Here is a 15644-nt window from a genome sequence, read left to right on the forward strand (position 1 = left end):
ACAGACAATTTAAACAAGGGCAAGTGGAAAACAAAGTTCACATCACGCACATCATGTTCCAGCTATGCTTGTCCTCATTAAACAAACCGATACACAAAAGACTTTTAGAATTTTCAATGTAAACACACTTATCATACTATGTTGATTGATTTGTGCTCTTTAGTCTTCAGTTTTGAGGTGATTAAGTCCAAAACAAAAGACAGAATAATGGGCATGACATGGAAAAACAGAACACAAGTACATAAAATAATTGACCATATACAATGTCAAAACACAGAGGTATAAATACACAGGGAAAGGGGCAATGAATCAATAAATAACTATGGTAACGGATGAGATGGGTATGGTCCGTGATAAAAGTCCAAGGTAACTAACAGGGGGCAGAGCTAGACAGAAACAGTAGGAATGACATGGCACACTACAACAAAGGAGACACAGACAGAGGACCATTACAGAACCATTCTCTTCTTGATTTCATTGTTTAGTACCAAAAAATATATATCCAACATTAAATTGGATTAAACCCTGACTCAATAAGATCTGCTACATACATACACAGCAGTCAATATGGCAACTATGAGCCCACAGAATTGTGTATTTATTCCATCTACCTGCTGGTACTAACTAAATAAACCAACAATACTTTTGGTTTAAAGTGGTAGGCCACCAAAAATGTAAATCCTGTCATCATTTACTTGTCATTTCAAACACAAAAGAAGATATTATGAAGAATATAGGTATCCGAATAGCATTTTATGTATGCATTACAGAACATTCCTTGCTCTTCTTATATTTATGTTTTTAGTATTGTCACTGCGGCAGAATATGTAAAGATGAAGCAAATTCTGAAGTCAAAGCTCATCTTTCTTGATCAAAAGGTAATCTCATAGACCTCAGACGAGCACAAATACAGCAACTTTGCCAAGATGGATGACCGTTTGCACAGGTTAATATAACAATACACTATGCAAGTACCATCATAAAACATTTACAGCCATGGTTTGAAAAAATGCCTCAACATGGAAACTTTACCTAGGTGGTCCCATTCTGTTGATACCGTTTGTTTATTAAGCCCTGCTAAGGATCACAGTACAGAAAGATGGACAAAAGACAAAGTATCTCATTGCACAACTGCACGTCAGCACGAGTGCCACACACGCTTGCCCACTTTTATGGCGTAATCCTGAATCTAAAATACCACACGCAAACCCTTCATCCAAACTGGCATAAGAAGTCTTGCACATCCAACCCCATCTTTCTATCATTGTCATCCTGACATCTACCTGTCTCCTGCCAATCTCCACTCCTTGCCCTTGGACAGGGCCGTGCGTATGTTTACATGACAGATTGGGCCCCAGTAGGAACCATAATTGCATCATTTCATGGATGCGAGTCAGCAGTGAAGATCCAGGGCCTTGGAGAGAGTCTCTTTTCCGCTAATCTGCCATATGCAATGTGCTAGAATGCTTGACAAAGAGCGATTAGTTGTATAAGTGAAGGTAAAGCGTGACTGATAGCACGGACCTGTTGAACACAAACTTCCACGCTGGGTTTCATTTTTAATGAGGTGGTGGTAGATAGGGGATGAAATCAGACTTCCAATGCACATTTGCTTTAATTTTGTGGATCCTCCGCTTCTCCTGAGTCTCTCTAAGGAGATTGAGACTGCCTTGGTCATGGCCACACACACTTCAGCCGTAGTTCTCAATGACTCAGTCACATAAATATATGAGGTAAAAGAATACTCTGCTAAAGCAGGGATGTGATAAAAGTAGATGTGCGTTCTGTTAAATACAATAATTTGGTTCCTGGAAATTACGCAATACATATCCATATGATCTATTTATCTCTTTTCATTCTCCTATCCAAACCCATTACCTATCAGAAGTCATTCCGTGTTTAGGATATAATAAAGTGCATTTTCCAACTATCTAAGTTTCGCAAATATTTGGTATACAGACTTGTCGTGTTTATGCTGAGTGCAGGGTTACACTGTTTATGAAATATAGCCAGGCAAAGCCTTTTGGGGAAGTAAAAGAAACCCATTCCAAATGAAAAGTAATGATTCATGCCACAGATAGTATATAAAGTAAAATACAAGCCGATCAGCCCCAGTCCCTAGCGCAATTTTGATTGGCTCTGATCGGCACGCAGGCAACGTCGTATTGCGTTACTCTAAATACACTGAGGATACTTTAGTGACGTGGGTGGTCCTCATTCATTATTATAACGACCATTCAAGCAGATTGATGTTTGGAGGTGGAATATAATAACGTTATCAACCTAAACTCAACATGTACTGCTTTGTTTGTTAAGCTTCCAGTAAAGCTTTGCAGAAGTCAGCACGAAACATTCTAGGGCTTTTCAGACTTGAAATCGTTAACCCAGGGTTATTCTAAACCGCAGGTAAACAGAATCCTGGGTTTTCTGTTTCACACTGTGTATAATTGCTGATAACCCTGAGTATTCATAACCTTTCACAATGTGCATCACTAAACTATGGGTTAACATTCTTACTTGCGTATCAAGAGTCATGATTGGACAAATACTACAGCGTCAAACTGACTGAATAAAAAAAGTGTGTGGTCAATTTAAATAACCAAATACCTCTAAGAAAGAAATACGCCACGCAAATCCTTTTTGGCTGTTTTAAGCATGCTAAGACGTTACTTAAATGAATAAAAAAAAACAAAGGATTTTTTCGATGCACAGCTTCTGTGAAATGAGGTAAGCGCTGTAAAATTTTTGTGTCTGTTTCTAAGCATCTGGTCGTGTCATTCTATGTATATGTTCAACGTATCATTTGTTTCACACTGCACACATTACGCCCTGCAATGCATGGTTAACCTTGCTTCAGAGAAGTGTGAAACACTTGTTTACCCGGGTTTAAAAGCGGGGTTTAGAATGAAGATAACCCGGGGTTAAGAGCAGTGTCAAAAGCCCTTCTGTGTCGTTGTATGACATTGTGCCCTCATTTTAATATGTTGTGTCATATACAACCGAAGTGTAAGATAGCAACTCACTATGAGCCACGTTGAACTCATTGGCATCTTCTTGGACTCCATCTCTTGATAGAAAATATGGAAAGATTTTACTTTGGGACAAGAAGCATGAATCCCAGGTGAGTAGCATCACATATATATATCACATGATCAGATATTACAGAAAAAAATTAAAAGAGTCTTTCATGTTCTCGTCATGCTATAGACTTTATTAAACATATTGATATTTCTGAGAAGAACCCAAGATAACCCTACTTTTATTTACAATAAATGATCATATTTCTTCACATACAACAGTAAAAACAATGTAGACAACTTAAATAACTTTACGGTGTAACTACTTAAATAATAAAAGAAACAGGGTTATTCTATTCACACGACACCTTCCCAGCAGCTCCAATGCAGGTTTCACATTAAGTGCTAAAATTATCGAGGAGATCTACAGCATGATCCAAGAATTCTAAAAATGCACTGAATATAAAGTAATAAACACTTATGGTTTTTTGTTGGTATACCTCTCTTTGGGAGAAATGAACAGTTACACTAATAACACAGAATACAATGAACTATTCAAGGCGAGTGTAAACCGATTTACTAATTTTAAGAAGCACATACAAATTGGTGGGGTGAATCAAACATTAGGTGAAATAGTGATGACCTGACTGGTTACAAAATAGTCTAAAGCTGATATACAGAATTTACTGTTTCAGTCATTTTTATTCAGTAATTACAAAAACAAAAAACAGCTTATGCTTTAATGAGGCAATATGGTGAAGTATGTATGTAAACAAAAATATAAGCTCACTTTCAGAACCATTTTTCAGGGTTGGTGATGCCATCATAAAGTATAATAGTGTCACTGTAACCTATTCATTCATGAGCTGCAGGCTGAATCTAAAATGATAGATTTAGCGTGTAAGAAAAAAAGCATGGAAAAGTAAAAAGAACTGTTTAAATTAAGTCTGTCAAAGTATTCTTGATGGGAAGAGAATGTTACTTCTATAAATTAGATTTTTATAGGTGTATTTCCTTGTTGGAACTGTCTTAGCATTTATCCCTACATTAAATCATGAATTTACACGCTGCTATTATTCCCCTCTCCCATATATTATTCCTTCAAAATAAACCTTCTTCTATCAAATAATGGAAACCTAACTACCCATTCAACTACAGTACTACTGTATATGAAATTTACACCAGTCACCAGCCTTGTTCCCTTTTTAAATGACGAAAACGGATAACGGTTTGGGGTTTATAAAAAGCAGAAACTGCAGGTGAAACATGCCCACTGTGACTGACAAAACAGTATTGAAAGTAAATGTAGTAATGTTATTTGTTTAAATCTTCTTACAAGGATCTTTCATATAAAAAAGGGTTCCTGTGCATGACATCACACAAAAACTAGATACATGAACATATTACAATATGATAAGATATACAATTTGCAATGAAAGCAGCGTGCATGATCATGGACAACTATAGGAAAATAGTATTCTGTAGCTTTAACCAAAGCAGGATCCTGTTTTTGGTTATCCTGCAAACAATCTCCAACTTTGTATGTGTATTCATTTAAATGAATTGCTTTAAATGAAAAAGTGACTGTAAGAACCTTCTTAAGATTTAGATTTCACTTCACTCAATGGGACAGAGGTTGGACTTTGCAGGATCTATTCTGATCATTTTATAGATCAATGACATTTAAGCAGATCTGTTTATTGAAACTGCATGTATGGTAAACTGGCATCAAGTCCCATCCAATGATTGTCCAGTTATACACAGACAAGTTAGATAACAGCCTGTTAGTTTCTGGCGTGTCGCATTGTCAGCATCTACTGGTTTTCCCTAGTTCTTTAAGCACCTGTGAATCCCAAAGCAATGATTATTTTCTATGGTACAGTCCAGTTTCTTATACTGTCCATTTGACTTCCCTAAAATAGTTGTTTGTTATACTTCTGTCCCAAAAATCCCAATTGGTGTTCCGATTCCTGTAGTACAAGTGCCCATGTTGCGGTTGGGCCAAGTATTCACGTTGGTCTCATATAAGGCGTCCAGCGTCCAGATAACAGAACCTGTTATTGTTGCAGGGATGATTGACTTTAAAGTGGACCAGACTTGGTCAGCCAACAGGACGACCTCTATAATACCCTTGAGTCCGGCGTGGTACCTCCAACATGTGACCTCATTCAGCTACGTGTGGCGAGGTCCTATTGGCCACCCTGTTATTGTTTGACAGTTATTTGTGCATAGGGCTGCAGATGGCATAGGGGAGCTTGAAAATCAGAAGCCTGTGGCTCATGAAACAGAACAGTGCTGGGAGAGGAGGATCAGGTGGAGATAAGGGATGGTGTCTTGAAGGCGAACTCTGAAAGGCCTCCTTAAAGCGCTCTTCTGCTGTTGGCAGACTGAACGTTATCACCCTGACCTTCTCTTTATACAATAAAACTGGTGAGGTCCAGTAGGTAGGAGGTCATGTCAATGATTTGCTCCAGTATGCTGTCTTTCTCACCGTCCCCTCGCACGCCACGCTCCCCTTTCTCGCACTGAGCCCCCGAGAAGCCTTCTTTGCAGAGACATTTGTTGGGTTCCACGCAGACCCCGCCATTGCGACAATTTGGTTCACACTTGGCTGTAAGGAACACGAGAAAACAGTATATTTTTTTTGTGCACCAGCACCAGTACCGTTAGGTGGAGAAGGCGACAAAAGTTTTAAGGAACAAAGGGTAAAAGATCTTGTGTGGTCCCACATACCTCGTAAGCAGAAAGGGTCATCCCAGCCAGGGCTGCAGCAGCACTTGCCAGTCGGTGTACAGTGTCCATTCTTGCATTCTCTGGAACAAGTGGTGCTAAGCATCTCTGGATCCTCTACTGGACGTCTGCACTCTTTAGGGACCTGTGGCCTGCACAAGACACATAACATTAATGGTCAACTGCGAAGAACTTAGTCACAAAGGAAAACTGATAGTAAAAACAAAGTGCTCTCTGCCCTTGGATGAAGATGCGCCAAAAACAAAACCTGATCAAGAGTAAATTAAACTTTATTTAAATGTTTAGGAAAAAAGTATGGGACTTGTGTAACTGTTTTCCTTTCAACTCGGCAAACATATAAACACGTATTAATTTATATATTGTGGTTGCCAGGGATACGTGATGTTGCATCACTGGTGTAGCAGGCTTTCGTTTTTGTTGTTTGGTTGCCTGGTGTTGAAGTTATGTGTCAGCTGGTTTATATTCTCAATTATTTGGTCTAATTATGCCATTTTCCTGGAAGAATGGTGTTTGTTTGGTGCTCCCTTTTTGCAGTGTAGAGTGGCTGTTGCCTCTTCAATATGATGTTTTGCTGCATATAATCCCTTTGGTTACATTGCTGCGTGCATTGCTGAGTACGTGTATGACTGCTGTCTTCCTGCTCGGTAGGTAATGGTTGGTTATCTTAGAATATCCTGTGTATTTAGTGGAAAGTAATCCTGTTTTTAATTATCTTTGCTCAGCTGTACTGCGTAGGTGACGTGTTTCCTGCATGTTGGTATGTAAAACCCACTCTTAAGGCCAAAGCATAGTGCATTATCTTGTTCAGTCGTTGCATGGCCTGACGCTTCAACGTTGCCATTTTGATTTGGCCTTTTTTGCTTTCTATCTGTTGCTCCCTCCCTTATTGCTTGCTTTTGGGGGTAGTGTGGTGTTGCTGGTGTCTGACCTGCCACTTCGGTTTGTTTTGTTTGTTTGTTGTTTTGTTTATTCCTGGTAAAACACGAGAACTGTGTTCCTGTGGTACACAGTTGTACCGCATATTGCTTTAAGAAGTGATGTATACAACCAAGGGGGGCGTAATCTAATTGTGGTGGCTGAATAGGTTGGAGTGTGCTCATGTTTTAGTGTTTGGCATTTATTGAATTTTTATTGTGAATTTTGGTTCCTTTAAAGGAGAGATTTTCGAATGGTTTCACTAGATGTTAAATAAGTCTCTTGTGTCCCCAGAGTGTGTTTGTGAAGTTTTAGCTAAAAAAAACACCACAGATCTTTTAATATACCATTCGCTACATGCCCACTTTTGTATGTGAGGAGAAACACACTGTTTTTGTGTGTGTCTCTTTAAATGCAAGAGAGCTGCTAGTCTCCGCCCCCTTTTCAGCAGAGACAGGCTTGTGTGAGCCTGTGCTTCTAGCGACAAAACAATTAAGTATGGTCACATAAAGCGAATGAGAAACAAGTTTACGTCTTTAAACACCAAACACATTGTTTTCGATAAGCACACCTGTTTCCCCCGGGGCCATTCTCGAAGCCCCTCCGGTCCCTGTTGGGAGAGAGAATACTGCTACCATACTGCTGATGAGCCCCAGTTTCTTAGCTTGGTACAGATACATTTAGCTTTTGGGCAAAGTCGCTCATTGGTCTTTATGCAGTTTCAACTGCCACTGCTCTCTATTGATCACACTGAGCTTTTTTTGGTTAATTGACCCTTGTCTTAACTTTTTATGGTCATTTAATACAACTTTGTATTCTTCATATCCATGTCTCATGATCCTGTTGGTGGTCAAAAGAAACTCGAACCTGTGTCATGTATTTGTATTTCCCAGGTACTTAACCTGGTTGGCATAGTCATGGGCGCCGTAAAGGGGTGGAAGGTAAGAACGATTCTAAGGGCCCAGGCTGATTTAGGGCCCAGAAGAGCAGATCCCCTTTTTATTTTCCTATTTCTTTTCTCTTTTTTATACATACATTAAATGTGCTAGGGCCCCTCGTGCACTAAATGTGTATTTTGTCCGTTTTGACCATAGATTTAATATTTAAAAGACAAATATTGTATTTACTGTTTCAGTCACACCCCTCCCTCTCACAATGGTTCATTCCACCTGCGCTGTCCGAGCTACGATTGCTAGTGTAGCGTCTCTTGCTTATTGGACTTGCTATGATGCAGCGCAGACAGTGACACACACAGACATGTAACATCAAAAGTCAGGGCATCAAAAACGGAAAGAAAAGAAGGAAGGAGAAGACAGAGAACGCCAAAGTCGACATTATGTCACACAGTTTTTCATAAAGAAAGGTTGCGTGCCCTATTCTTGTATTCCAAAACTTATTTTTGTTGCTGCATGGCCTGCTTTTATCTAGCTAGCCTAGCTTAGTAAAATAATTACTGAATTATGATTTACATCCAACAATAATAAAATCTCTGCTGTCTCCTGGACGTTATCATGTCTCGTAGACACAGATTCAGCAGCTGCTGCACACACACGTCCTCCTTCCCCCACGTCCCCCGTCTCAGCCGAACAAGGTGAGCCTGAGCGCGAAACTTCGCGAAGATTGAAGCCTCTAAACACGTCTTATCTACTGTGTTCGCCACATGATGATAACTTTGCAAAACAAAAAGTAATCTACACGCTTCAAAAATTACAAAATCAGCTTGCCGTATCATGTGTGTCGTGTGTTCTGTGAAGTGACAATGCTGCTGCTACGATCGATGCTGTCAAACTTGACGTTCTTAATATGAATAAAATGCCCCAGAAAAAAATATAAAATTTAATAAAACATGTCTGTAGTAACCATTGGCTATAAGGAGTTTACAAAATAGATATTTAAATTTTAAATTAATAGTTTTGTGTACATAATGTTCTGTTATGCTTGCAATTGAGATAATAAATGTTATCCCTTTTATGTAAACAAGTACATATTTCTATATTTTTTCTTGTTTTTGTAGGCTCTGTACTCATCTTTAGACATTTTAACTATGCAATATGCTAAGTATCTTTTTTTAAGTAGACAGGGCATGTTTATTGGGTTCAATTTTATCTGTAAAAATGTAGGGGGCCCAGAAATTTTGGTTTCCATAGGGCCCAGAATTTCTGGCGGCACCCCTGGGCATAGTCACTGGTTTTATAATGCAGTAGGATTTGACCTTCCCTTTGTGATTTGTTAAAGTGCCATCCTTGCCACATACATAAACATACATATGAAAAACTGATATTTAGAAACAACTGAACCATCCTGTAATGGGATGATGTCATGCTGTTTTAACATGTCAATGTCTGGAAACAATAAGGCTCTTGTGCTCAACGGATTTTGAATTTACAACCTCAGTGTCACGCAAAGTGGCTTGTGATGAACCTGTCTGAAGTTCAGCTCTCCAAACATTCTTATACTTCACTTAGCTAAACATACTGCTTAATGAGCCAAGTAAATCTCTTCAAGGCTATCTATTAGTGACCAGCAGGGCTGTTGACATACCCAACGGGCGGGGACACACAATCACAGACACAATGTAATTGGACTCTAGTGAAGCAGTAACTGTATGGGAAACAGGCTGGAGAGCTCTTAGTGAGTTCACATCCTGTGTTTCTCACTTCAGTTGGTATATGGGAAAGTTGAGGTTGAGAGTGGTGATGTATTAGGAGGTTTAATGATGAGGGTTGTAGGTATCAGGGAAGAAGCGCAGAAATGAGACAATAAACACAAAATTGAGATCTCTTTAGTTTCATGTAAGGTTCTTTGTGGTGAAAAAAGGCTCTTTAGATTATAAAAAGGTAAGAAATAGATGAAGAGTTTGGTTCCAAATGATAACTCCGTTTAAAAAATAAATTAAAAATCATGTTTTTTTATAGTGCATTCCAATTAATATCAATCAACCTGCAGTTGGTTTGTTTTGATTCGAGCCATAATAACTAAAAAAAATACATGATCAATTAATCAAAATGATCAATTAATAAAGAACATGATTTTAATGATTTTTTACACAGAATTATCTCATTTTGGAACCAAACTCTTCAGCTTCAACCTTTGACTAAATCATTATTTGTGGAATTAAAAAAAATATATATTCTATGACATCCCTGTGAAGAACAATGTTATAAAAAACTATTATGATTTCAGTGATGTTTTTATTTTGTAAACTACCCAAAGATACACACAATTAAGATATACAGTAATTATTTTAGTATAATATGGCATTTAATACAGTAAATGGAGTGTACTTGACTATAACGAAGTTTATTATTGTTTGTATACTATAGAATTCACGATCGATTAAATAGTCTAGACATCATCACAAAGATTAAATCTGCAGTTATTTGGCCTTGTATTGAGTGGTACTTGTTTCATGGACCTTCTTGTAAAATCCAACTCAAATCTTAAATAAAAATTCAATCTAAATATTTGTATCACGCTGTCACTCCATCACACTATGAGCTCATGAGGAGATTATCCGACTGCATGGATTTCAGGAAATACGATAACTGCAGAACACAGTGTAAATAAATACTAAGAATACTTGCAGTTTTACATAATTTTTTTATATTTCTATGGCATCTGATAGTGGTTGGTCCCGAAAACGATATGTGACCCTGGATCACAAAACCAGTCATAAGTAGCACGGTAACATTTTAGGTAAAAGCCAAAAATACATTGTGTGGGTCAAAATTATTGATTTTTCAAAGTAAAGATCATGTTTCATGAAGATATTTGTAAAATTTCCTTTCCTAAATATATAAAAACTTTACTTTTGTGGTTGAATGGCCTGCTACAGTGCCTCTGACCAACAATTTTAAAGGCCATTTTCTGAATATTTCGATTTTTCGTACTCTCAGATTCCAGAGTTTTAAACGGTTGTATCTCAGCCATTAATTGTCATATCGTAACATCCCATACATTGGTGGAAAGCTTTATTTTTCAGGTTTCCGATAATTTTAAAATCTCAATTACGAGAAATTGACCCATATGACTGGTTTTGTTGTCCAGGGTCACATATACGTCAATTATGGTGCGTGACATCAGGCTTAACAAGCGGATTGGATGCCAGGCTTATTTATATACAAATCAGCATTCATGAAGTGCTTTGCATTGACTATTTATGGGTAAAAATGAGCGTGTACAGGGCGGGATATGAGGCGGATTCACGTACGCACACTTACAGCTGATCTATGATTTATAAAGCAAATATTGCCTACAGGTGTGCGTACGCACGGTTTTATATGTCTTTATTTTTTTTTGCTGCACGTTATTTAGGGCTTTCGGGCACACGTACACTTTTAGCAAGGATCCTACGCACAGATTTATAAATGAGAACCCTGTTCATGATTATTTTAGGAAATTAATTTGGTTCATTAGTGGTACAGAATTAATCTGAGTCCGTTTGAGCTGACAAGCGTGTTCTGACATTTATTGACGCCATTTATTTAGAAGCACTTTATAATGATAAACTTCAACCTACTTTGCCCCAGACACAAACATCATCATTAGGGTACACAGGCAATATCTGGGCGTTGTTTGTGGATGCCAGGGGTAGCAACAGGGAGTATATATACGAGTGTCTATGTGAAAGAGTGGGATGTTGGACATCGAAGTTGCCCTGACAGCTTTAGTGAATGATGGCTGGGGAAGGGTGGTAACAAGGGAATTCTGGCAGGATGCACTGGGGGGTCCAGTGGGGGAGCGGTTCCCATGCTCCCCTCTACTGCTTTCAGCACCCATATCAGGTCTCCCCTTTCTCTCGTCCATACTTTTTTTTTTGTGTGTTGTTGTGACAGGCTGTTACGTTGTTAAAAAAAGAGAGCGACAGAAAAGATGAGAGAGAGAGAGAAACAGAGATGGATAGTGCATAAGAAATAAAGAGAGCGAGGGAAAAAGACGCTCCCTGGAGGATTGGTATAACACTGTTAATGACGGCGGGGTCAGCGACGCTACTAAACAGTTTGCATTACTTGCAGGGTGGCCGTGAAAACAACACCTGCTGCAGTGGCACTTGACAAAGACAGCTGGGTCAACAGGCACTGTGGGAATGCATAGACTCTGAGGCAACTTGCATAAAACACAGACTGATAAATTATAACGACACCGAGGCTTATTAGTTAAAGAATAACCCTTCTGAAGCTTGCAGATTTCTGGGAGGTTAACCACTGCCCAAACACTTTTTCTGTTAAAAAAAGGTTAGACATTTGTCTCAGTATTCAGCATTATCTAGTTACCTAGATTGAAACAGATTTGATCATTTACGCTGACACTTTTACTGATCTCATTCATTCCTCAAAGGTCCATTTCTTTGGTTTGGATCACACGTACATCACAATAGTCACAGATTTAAAGGGAAACAATTATGATATTGAAAAATGTGTTATTTGGACCCAAGTATTATAATTAATCGCTGAAAGAATTGGACGAAATGTTTTTATTTAATAAATATCTATCAATGACAGATTTGTGATTGAGTGTTCTAGTTTTGTTCGCGCATGCAGATTTCTGTTCACTTAAAGGTGCTGTGTGTAATATGTAGGATGATCTATTGACAGAAATGCAGTATAATATACATAACTATGTCTTCAGAGGTATATATATAGCTATTATGTAATGAAGTGGTTTTATTTATCTTAGAACAAGCTATTTCTATCTACATACACTGCGGAGCCTTATAAATGGACAAATTGCTCTACAGAGTGCGTTTCGTAAATAGGTTATCTCTTTCAGCATAGAAGCGAAAATGTGACGATATCTTAGTCCTCTGTCAGCCACCCTAGTGATTTGAAAATGAGGGGGGAGGAATGAGCCGTTGGTTGCAATTCGTAACCTCACCATCAGATGCCGCCAAAATCTCCACATAGCTCCTATAAGTAAAGGCAATGAGTTATGAATAACTGCGAGAGCTTCTCATAGAGACAGTTAAAGTAATCTCTTTTTGAATTGATAGTAAAATCATCCAAGTTATCCAATAAAAGAGAGAGAGCACTGAGAACTCTGAAGGAAAAGTGGTATTGCAACAAGCATGACAAAAAAAAAGAAACTTCATAGAGGCGCTCCGTGTGACTCCTACGTTTTTGTCATCTCTCGCTTTTGTAAGCACCTCTTTGTGATTACATTGTATCAAAAAATTTACTGTGTATTGTAGCGGTAGGCCATTCAGTAAGAGCCCTAAGGGTCTTTGTCAAGAGGAGGAACACAGTTGTGAGTGGGAGAGATTTAGGACAGACCGTGAAATAAAGGACCTTTTGGGTGAAAAATAGGGACTGCAACCAAGAAGTGCGAGCACTTTATAAAATTCATGTACTCAAAGGAACTTTCTATGCTTAATGATTGCTTTTCACAGTGGAGCTATGTTTCATGTAAGTATTATAAGATGTTTCGTCTAAAACTAGTAACTAGGGAAATAGTAAAAGACAGCATGAGACCATTTCTGTATCAAGTATTAATTATGTCTTGGCAAATACAAACATTTTCGGAAACAGGCCTGGAGGAATTTTTAACACCACTAAGCAAATTCATAGATATAGATATTTTTACATTAAAAAGTTGGCAAATGAATAAATCCTTGTCTGTTTTAACTAGAGTATTGAGATGTTTCTGACATGCTTAAACTCTTTCGGCTTCCATATATTTGTGTTTTTAGTAATGGCACTGTTTGAACAATCTTCCAAGAAGATGGATATGTATATTCCAATTCCAATAAAGGAAATGAAAACCTCTATTACATAACCTTATATGGCTCATGGGATGAACTTCAAGCGAAAAAGTCTGATAAATTACTAAAACGCTGTTGTGTTAGAGTATACAATATTTTTTCTACTAATAAAACAAGGATGTGAGAGATAGACACTTGGTTTGTTCATTGGGTTGTAAATGTTAACTGTGCTGGCAAATCTTTAAATAGTTGCTTAAAATAGTAATGGAAGCGTAACGTTACATGCATAATGTAAAAAAACATGAAGGGATTAATTCGATGATGTAATGATATTGTGCTCTAGTTTCCTGCCTCCAGCAGCTTGTGCTTATCTGGAAATAATTGTACAGCTGTATGTCTCTTTTATAAATGTGATCAAACTAAATACTCTTCGAAGATATGACGTATAAAATACTACTGTTTGGGTACTCAAGATTAATATGAGATTTGCAGAAATTGCGTGTGTAACCTAATCTTTAAAGGAAGGTCAAAAATGAAAATTGTTTCATAATTTTCTCACCCTCATGTCATTCCACACCTTTATGATTTTTTTTCTTCTGGAGAACATAAAATATATTTTGGAGAACAGTGGGGTAACCAAACAACATTGGCTCCCATTGACTTTCATTGTATGGACGCAAAACCGTTTTCTCAAAATATCTTTTCTATTTTGCAGGTTTAGAATGACATGAGGCTGAACAAACTGGATGTAATGTACATCTGTCATAACAGCCTTGTTTTCATTTGCATTAAACTGAGAATTTTACAGTTCAGTTAGTATTTACACTGGCCCAATTTAAAAGATGGAAAAAGACTAAATATGTAAGATTGTGATCTGGCTGCAGTTCACTTAACGGCCACTGATGTCACTAAAAACAAGGGTTTCTGAATCCTACATATCCCATCATCTTCTCATCGATCGTCACTAACCAATAAACAATGCAACAATCTCTCCCTTATGCACATATACACATTTCAGTGCGTGGTGGCCTATTTGTTATGTTGCGAGTGGTGTTTATAGAAAGAAACACAGCAACAATCTCAAACATCTGCCTTGACATGATACAATATACTTCAACCCACAGTTCTACAACCTAAAAATGCAATGGGGCAGATCAAAATCAAAATATAGTGTGGGTATTTTCAAGTCCTCGACTCCAGCCAGAACACAAGAGCCATTACAAACGCTAAGAAACTTAGAGGTGCAGGAAAGTTGTAAATGCAAGTCCATGAAATGTAAATGCTGGACCACCCTACTAGACGGTGCTAGTCAACTCTGAATTGTCATATCACCTCCTTTATTTGGTAATTAGATCACAAAATCTGACAAGATGTGTAAAACAGTGAACCCAACACCGCAGGCCTGACAGACTAAACAACTCCAATCAATGGTGGAAAGAATTGTTCTTTGGAAAAAATGCGCCAATGCCAGAAAACATAAATAAAGAGTTTGAGGGGCCTTGTTTAGGAGACTCCTGGAAACATCTGCGGTAATTAATAGCATTAGACTTGGGTGGCACTGTCGTCACTTAGGTATACAGTGCCTTGCAAAATATTCAGACCAATTCAAAACCAATTCTCGTTCAATGCTTACTATTATAAATAAAATTTTGCTTCAGGGCATTGCACGACACTGACCTTTTGGGTTTGTGAGCCACTCCACTCTTACTACAGAACTTCACTCAAATGTTTTGCAGACTGATCTACGTCAATTGTGTTTTATTGTAACAAGATGTCCAGTCTCTGCTGTTAGTACACGACCTCCCAGCATGATGCTTCACCAGCAAACTTCACTGCAGGTATGGTGTACTTCGAGATGTGGGCAGTGTTAGATGTGCACCACGTGTGTTGCTTTGAATCCTGGTCTTATCGGACCACAACTTTTTTCCAACATTGCCACTACTATGCTTTTACAAGCCAAATTTCAGACGTGCGGTCTCGTGGTCCCCTATAAGTGTCCAAAGATTTCTTATCTTACAAATGACTGGTTCTCAGATACTCTGCATCTCCTGTGCAGCTTCAAAGTGATCCTTCTAGTTCGTGTGGAGTTTTGAGAGGCAGTGTATGGGTGGGCTTCACTGCTAGATAAGTGAACAGTGACCATTTGACACTTAATCCAAAAATGAAAACTCTGTCATTCATTTTGTTCCAAACCTGTATACATGTCTCAGATTTTTTGTACAGAAAAGAAAATATTTTGAAGAATGTAGAAAACCAAACCGTTC

The 15644-nt window shown here is 38.1% G+C and overlaps 1 protein-coding gene across 1 annotated transcript in view; it reads right to left on the minus strand.

Moving 5' to 3' along the window:
- Positions 1–3196: 3196 nt before the first annotated feature.
- hhip (hedgehog interacting protein) overlaps positions 3197–15644 on the minus strand; it is a 33809-nt gene continuing 21361 nt past the window's right edge. The window contains exons 12-13 of the mRNA XM_056735695.1: positions 5751–5899; positions 3197–5628 (exon numbers count right to left, since the gene is read on the minus strand). Of these exons, the coding sequence (XP_056591673.1) occupies positions 5432–5628; positions 5751–5899 (346 nt within the window). The 3' untranslated portion in view covers positions 3197–5431. The remainder of the gene's footprint in view (positions 5629–5750; positions 5900–15644) is intronic.

Source organism: Triplophysa dalaica, chromosome 2, assembly GCF_015846415.1.
Source record: "Triplophysa dalaica isolate WHDGS20190420 chromosome 2, ASM1584641v1, whole genome shotgun sequence".
NCBI classification, from domain to species: domain Eukaryota; kingdom Metazoa; phylum Chordata; class Actinopteri; order Cypriniformes; family Nemacheilidae; genus Triplophysa; species Triplophysa dalaica.